This window comes from Oryctolagus cuniculus, chromosome 8 (assembly GCF_051225735.1).
Source record: "Oryctolagus cuniculus isolate XC-2025 breed Fujian yellow rabbit chromosome 8, ASM5122573v1, whole genome shotgun sequence".
NCBI lineage: Eukaryota > Metazoa > Chordata > Mammalia > Lagomorpha > Leporidae > Oryctolagus > Oryctolagus cuniculus.
Genome location: NC_142874.1, coordinates 116,727,376 through 116,734,979, shown reverse-complemented (window position 1 = coordinate 116,734,979; position 7,604 = coordinate 116,727,376). Strand labels below are relative to the sequence as shown.

General features: G+C 48.6%; 1 protein-coding gene across 2 annotated transcripts in view; it reads left to right on the top strand.

Moving 5' to 3' along the window:
* Positions 1-2,141: 2,141 nt before the first annotated feature.
* Positions 2,142-7,604, top strand: part of BMP2K (BMP2 inducible kinase) — a 151,023-nt gene continuing 145,560 nt past the window's right edge. For both annotated transcript variants that reach the window (XM_008267688.5, XM_002716997.6), the window contains exon 1: positions 2,142-2,449. In XM_008267688.5, the coding sequence (XP_008265910.1) occupies positions 2,284-2,449 (166 nt within the window). In that variant the 5' untranslated portion in view covers positions 2,142-2,283. The remainder of the gene's footprint in view (positions 2,450-7,604) is intronic.

The window sequence follows — 7,604 nt, the reverse complement described above, 5'->3', positions numbered from 1 at the left end:
AATGTGACATGGTTGGTGAAAAATCAAAGAAAATACTGTTTGGTGTTACCCTTGGTATTTCAGAGAAGTCCCTCCCCTAAACTATTTGTGAACTTCAATATGGAAAGTCAGGTTATAGGGGCACACAGTGACGATCTTTTCAACAGCAATTGCGATAAATTAGCTCCCAAATCTTTTAGGCAAGATTTTATTTATTCCTATGTTGTGATTAGGTGAGGTTTCATTAGGCCCAAACTGGACTTCAGTCCGAATCCAGTTTTGAATTTTGTGAAATGACTAAATTTCTCCAGTCTGCTGGAAAAGCAGAATCCCGATGTTGTGGCAATGAGGCTCTGCAGTGAATCGCCACGCACAGCAACGGCCAGCTTACTTCTAAACGGAGATTCTTAACTGGCATGCCACATCAATCATCTGACATATAATCTGAATTCCATGAGCGGAAATGTACTTTCAAAGGTCAGGTCTCTGGATGAGGAATTTTCATTTAGTGGGTTATATAGCAGAAATGCTTAAATCTGGAGCACAGTTTCAGTGGTAGCAGAAATAGCTTCTCTTCAAATAGCAGAGAGGAAGAATGATTTTAAGCTCATTTCTAACGTTTCTGCCTGTATCTCATTAAAAAAGTTGGATAAGAGAAATGAGGTTGGGGAGGGAAGCACACTCATTTCCTCTCACAGAAAGTGCATCCTGGTGGCCTGCAGTTATAGTTTGGGCTGTACGCTAAACAATTTGAGAAATGCCACAGTAGAAGAAGACCCGAATTTTGGGTTTCTCTTAAGAAATGGGTACCGTTGGGCTTGTGTTCCTATGTGGGAAAGTGGAGTGGAGCGGAAGCTGCTTGCCTTACACGGGTCCTAGAATTTGCTGTTCCCCACCCATCTGAGCCTTCTTAGAACCACATTCCCTTCGCTGTCTTATTCTGCAGACAGGAGACTTCTGCAGCTTATGAGACGGATGCAACGGGATTTTCACCTTTTTTCTTTTTTTTCATTTGAATGGGCAAAACTCTTTGTTAAGGCGGGGGAGGCGGAGGCCAGGCTACTTTGGCTTCCATATAGTCCCAAATCTGTGCGTTTTTCAACGACCTGACCCTAACCTACTTTTCCACAACGGCCCAAAAGCGTGGAATCAAGCATGCAGGCACGGTCCCAAGGACCCCACGCCAGCCGCGTGACCTTGGGCGCCTCCGTCCGGCTCTCTCAGCCCACGGTGACGAGCGGTATCTGTAAAACGGCCCGCACACTTGTTCTGAAGCCTCCACAGGACTGCAGCGCTTCCCACGGAGCTGCTAAGCGCCGATAAACCGCAACGCGCTGCCCTGCACCCGCGTCCGCCACACGACGGTTGCCGGAATCCACTCTGCAGATCCGGCCGGCTCCCACTTCCCACGCTCAGGGTGGGCGAGCGGAACAAGATGCTCGAGGCACGAGGTCCAGAGAGCTGGCTACCACGCGAAGCGACGAGTCCCCCAGCGGGCTGAAGTTGCTGGCGGCATTTCTAAGTCCCCACGTTGACACACCGAGTGCCCCGCGCGGGAACAGGCCCTCAGGACACCTCCCACTGCTCGAAGCCGGGCTTCCCGGGCCTGGCCCGAGCCCTCCTGCGGACAAGCCCGACTCCGGGACCCCGGACTTCGCCCTCGGCCCCCAACCCCCACAATCACGTCCCCCACTCCCCCTCCACGTGACAAGAGCCGGAACCGTCACTTCCGGCGGCGCCTGCGCGGGGCACCCGGCCTCAGAGCGGTTGGCAGCAGCGCCGCGCCGCCAACGGCCGCGAGTGGCGGGCGGCGCGGGTCCGGTGAGGGGCGGCGGCGCGGCGGGCTGCGGTCCTCAGGGTGTGCGGCCGCAGCGGCCCAGCCCACTCCCCGCGGGGGCCGGCCGCCCCGCCCCCTGCCCCGTCTCCTCCCCTCGCCCCCTCCTCTCCGGCTCCCGCCCCGGGCGCTCCGCGAGGAGGCGAGGGCGCCCCGGGCACTCGCGGAGGCGGCGTCGTCGCCCCCGCACTCGGGCCCGCCCCCTCGCGCCCCGCCCCGTCCCCGCCCTCCCCGCCGCCCTCTGCGGGAGCCGGGCAGCTGCAGCGGAGCCGCGGAGCGGGCGGCGGCGCCGGGGCTGTGCGCTCGGAGCGCGCGGAATGTGAGGCTCGGCGGGCCGCAGCGCGCACGGACGCTCGGACGGGCGAAGGGCGGCGACCCCTCGCGGACGGCCGGCCGCGCGCCGGGCCGGGGACTCGCCCTCTCGCTCGCCCTTGCGCGCTCCCCGCGCCCTCCAGCGCGCCGGCGGGACCATGAAGAAGTTCTCGCGGATGCCCAAGTCGGAGGGCGGCAGCGGCGGCGGAGCGGCGGGTGGCGGGGCCGGCGGGGCCGGGGTCGGCTCGGGCGGCTCGTCGGTGGGGGTCCGCGTGTTCGCGGTCGGCCGCTACCAGGTCACCCTGGAGGAGTCGCTGGCAGAAGGTACGGGGGCTTGGGGGGCTTGGGGCAGGCAGGTGAGGGAGGGCTGGGGTGTGGCGGCGGCTTCTCCGGGTCCTCGCCCTCTCGACTTTTCTTCTCTCCCGCTCTGCTACCTCTCTGCTGGGCCGGCTGAGGCTCTGAAGAGAGTCGCTCAGGCTCTCGCCGCCGTGTGGGTGTCTCTCATGTTGCGAGTTTAAATCATCCTCTGTCCTGCCGGCCGCGAGGACATCAGCAGAAGACGTCCTGGCGGTTGATGCGGCGTTGCGAGTGGGCTGGTGACTCAGGACGGGGTCGGATCGCGCAGGGTTGAGGCTCGCTGCTTTGCCAGCCCCGGCTCAGGCGGGTGGCACGCGTTGGCCTCCGCATCCGAGCCTCCCCAACCCGCGCCGCAGGGCGCAGCACCCTGCAGCCCCCGGGGTCGCGCCTGAGCAGTCGTCAGTTTAGAAGCAGTCCATTTCTGCGTGTGTGTGTTTCAGGGGATACAGTGTCCCAAATTCAGTTTGGGAGGTTGCCTTGGAGGAAGAGGTAAACTTGAAGCCAGCCCCATTTATCTTTGTTGTTTAGAATCCTCCCGGCACGTCGGCTTGGGTAGTACATTACAGGGTGATGGGAAAGCAAGTTAACTTTCACTGGGCCCTTCGGAGACCTGTAACAAGTTGTGACAGCAGTTAGACTTGCATAATAAAGTTTTTTTTTTTCCTTTAAAAAACATCCCTAAACTTTAGCTTTGTATTTCTTGTGTCATTGGCTTGAAGAAAATACTTTTCTCTTGTTTCTTGGATGCTTTACTGACCTTTGAGTTTTTAATTGCAAAGTGATGTTACAACGTAAATAACTTTAAAAGATGCACAAGAATAATTTCTGTTGATAAGTGGCTCTTTTAAGTTCTAAAGTTAAAAAGAGAGTAGTTCTGGTTTCCTGAGAGTTAGACGTTGATGTGGTTTGAGACAGCAGACCGAGATTCCGCCTGTTATTTTTTTTAAATGTCCATAAACAATAGTAAATTGGTGCAGCAGAAAAAGCTGAGGGTTTTTGTCTATAAATAACCGAGAAATCAATCTTGAGTTACTCAGGGTGGATATCATTGTTTTGAAAGCCCTTGCCCACAGTGAAGAGGCCACAGTGAAGAGGTGGGAGGTGATGATGCTTAGCTTTTTAAAAGAATGCACATATGGTAATGGTCTTTATAGAGGGATTGACTGTGCCAGGAACTTCCTAGCTCTTTATTACATGAATTTCAAATTTTAAGGACACAAGGCAGTTAACTCACAACAGTAACTAATTGAAGTGTAGTGTTAATGTTCACTTCGTTCCACTAAATCTGAGACTAGAAAGAATATATTGACATCTCACAAACTAGATTGTGAATTTGTAACTTGTATCACTGCCCTAAGCATATCCTATCATCCTACCATAAGCAAGTCATTTTCAGTAAGAGGTGGATTTAGGAAATGAAAATAAAAATGAATTTCAGAAGAAGTCTTTATAAACCACAACACCAGAAATTCCTCTTAAGCACTAATGTCACTGTCACTGTTCCACTGACTTTGCCATAAGTTTGTTGCTTCTTGTGAAAACTCAGTAATCAAGTGATAGGAAGAATCGGGTTGAAGAGACGCTATTTGAAGATGAAACTTCCTTATCCCTCAGCCCAGCTGCTTGGGACTCGGCTTTTAAGTCTCCCCTGGAGGTGAAGTCATGGCCTAGCCTTTCTTCCCTGGGTGTTTCTTCTGGTGCCAGCATGCACAACTGAAGTGATCTGTATAAACGCTTCTCTGTTTATAGTGGGATTACATCCCTATAAACCCATCCTAAGTTGAAAGTGCATTTAATTCACCTACTGAACCTCATAGCTTAGCCTCATCTACCTTAAAAGTGCTCGGAACACTTACATTGCCCTGCAGCTGACAAAACCATCTAACACAAAGGCTGTTTTATAATAAGGCATTGAGTATCTGATGTTCAGTGAATACTTGACTGAAAGTGAAAAACAGAATGGTTGTGTGGTGTAGTTTCATTCGATTGTAAAGCTGAAAAAAGTCATCTCTCAAACCTTCATAAGTCAGGGACTGCCTAAATCCAGTTTACTTTTTGATGCTGTTTTATTTTATTTCAGGTGCTTAATATCCCCTTCCCCTTTGAATGAGTGATGCCACAATTCAGACAAGATGTTTAAGCACGAGTTTGGTTCACATTTAAGCGGGATTGATTGGTAATTGACAGGTTTGCTTGATTATAAGAGTGAGGCAAGCCTTTAAGAAAGGCACTAGAGTTTAGACTACATGAGTTGGAGACTGGTGGTTAAGGTGCTGGCCTCCCAGATCAGAGTCCCAGGCTTTGAGTGGTGGCTCTGGCTCCCGGCTGCAGCTTCCTGCCACTTCAGACCCTGGGAGGCACAGGCTCAAGTAACTGGCTTCCTGCTATGCTTGTGGAGGCTAAGATTGAGTTCTTGACTCCTGGCCTCTGCCCTGGCCCAGCCTTGACTGTTGTGGCTATTTGAAGACTGAGCCAGTGGATCAGACCCTCATTCCCACTATGCCTCTCTTTCTGCCTCTTAAAAAAAAAATCCAAGAAAGGTGTATCATTGAGTGGAAAAATAGGTAGATGCTAAGACAGATCAAAAACCAGTTTTTTCCCTTGGGTCAGTGTTGTATCAACAGAGCCAGCAGATGCTGTGCCCTGAGGTGTTCTTGCTGTGCTGCTGCAAACACAGGCAGCTTCCTTGTAGTAATCTCTGCGGTGTCTGTCCCTGTCTGTGTCTCTTTAGTTATTATACATAATTTGTTATGTTCCAGAAAGTCACCATGAACACTGACTTAACAAACACTGAACCATTGCTCCTAGGGGAGATGCATGGTTATGTTCCTGCAAACCGCTGTTTACAATGTTTTGTCACCTGATCAATATACTTCCTTGTTTATGCAGGTTTCTGTTTAAAGACCAAATTTGATATATATTGTTGATATATGTTTTATTGTTATATATATTGTTGATTCACTAACGTCAAAATCATGGCCAACAGAACTATAACTCATGCTTAAGGGTCATTCTAAACACCAAGAAAAAGCCCAAATATGAAAACATAGAACTCAACAGACCACACAAAAGACACTTATTTGCAGTATGAGAACTGAAGCACGAATGTTCAAGTCAGGAGACATGATTTTTCACGATTGGGCACATGTCTGTAAATGACCATGGATGTGCTAAAAGGAGTGATTTTGGGGATACATGTGCATTGTTGTGACTAGGTAGATCTGCAAATGCAAGGTCTTCTAATAAAGAGGATCAACTGTATGATTTATGTACATGAAGATATACATCTATAATTAAAATAAGATTCTATGGTATAGTTATGTTGTGTAACTGAATTGTTGGGGGAGTTTCCTCTCTGAAACATTATAGACTTTGTATCTTGTCCTTTAAGTCAAGCACATACTTGTTTGAAAATGCTGACAACTTGGCGTTTTTTTTAGTATCTGCTCAAAGTTTGGAGGACTGATATAGTGGGAGTTTTCATTTTTTTTCCTCCTAAAAATGGTTTCGTTTCAGGAGTCTGTGCCAAGAAAATCCCAATTTTGGGCTATGTGTTGGAGAGGCGGCCAGGGCCTAGGGCTAAGATGCTATAGGCAGGATGCCCTGTGCAGGGCTTCAGGTTTTATCTGAAGTACAGTTAGAACCTATTGAGGGAGTTAAATTGGGGACAATGACATCTTCTGATTTGTATTTGTACATAATCATGCTGATTACTATGTAGAAAATGGTTGACGGGTGTGCAAATTAGATGGTTAAAGTGGTGACAATCGGAATGAAGATGAATTTGGAAAAACATTTTATTAAAATATAGTGTACATATCAAGAAATGCATTTAAGTGTACAAATCAGTGAGTTTTTTGTCATCTGCTCACCCTCATAACTACCACCCAAGTCAAGAGCAAAGCATTGCTAGTACCTCAAGAGTCCTTGCTATCTGCCCCGTTCCTTTCTTTTTTTTTAACATGCGAAAGAAGAGTATATTGTCATTTGTGTGGTATGAGTCAGTGAAGCAACATTTATAACTATATACCAAATGGTCTGACATCCACACAATTTTTATTCTGTTAACTACCACAAATAAGAGAAAATATGTGATATTTTTCTTTTGGGTCTGGCTTATTTCACGTAGCATAATGAACTCCAGTTGTATCCATTTTGTTACAAATGTATTTCATTTTTTTAATGGCTGAGTAATATCCATATATGTGTATACATATATCTATATATTTATCACACTTTCTTTATCCAGTCGTCAGTTGATGTACATCTAGGCTGATGCTGTATCTTAGCTATTTTGAATTGAGCTACTATAAATGCAGGAGTATAGGCATCTCTTTGGTATGCTGCTTTCATTTCCTTTGGATATATTTCCAGGAGTGGGGTAGCTGAATCATATGGTATGGATGAATGTCACAAAGCTTGAATGTGGACAGCTGGTGGTGGATTGGATGGGGAATGGATAGTAGGAAGTATCAAGAATGACTTGCTTAGGCAACTTATGGATTGAGGCACCATTTGCTAAGATCAGGGAGGATTTGTGTGTGTGTGTGTGTGATGTTGGGGGATATTCTGTGGTTCCAGACTTACTATTTGAGATATCTGGAAAGAAATGTCAGGTGGGAAGTTGGGTAATGGTGTGGAACTCAGCAAAGGTGTCACAGATTGCTGGGCTCGCCCCAAGTGTGATTGAGTGTGTCTGGGTAAGGCCTAGAGTTTGCCTTTCTGTCAGCTTCCTCTGATACTGGTGCTGCTGGGCCGGGAACTACACCTTGTAAGCCACGGACTTAGGGCAAACAAAGATGACCAAGAAAGAGCTGCCAGACAGGTGCGAGGTACATCAGGAGGCTCAGCTGCCTGGGAACCAATGAGTATTTCAAGAAGCGGAGGGAACGAGCAGTCGTGTTGCTGGAAGTCATCTTGATCGCAGCTTTTGGCCTGGTGTTCACAGTTATGCATGCTCAGTCCAGTCTTAGGTCTGGTTATTTGCTAGGTGAAAGTTCTTTGCCCCAGCCTCGGCTGCTCCACTTTCTGTTGCTCTGTGACGAAATCTCGTCCTGGCCTGTCACTCTGCCTGTGCAACTCCTGTTCCCTAAGTACGATCACTTACGATCACTTCCTCCTT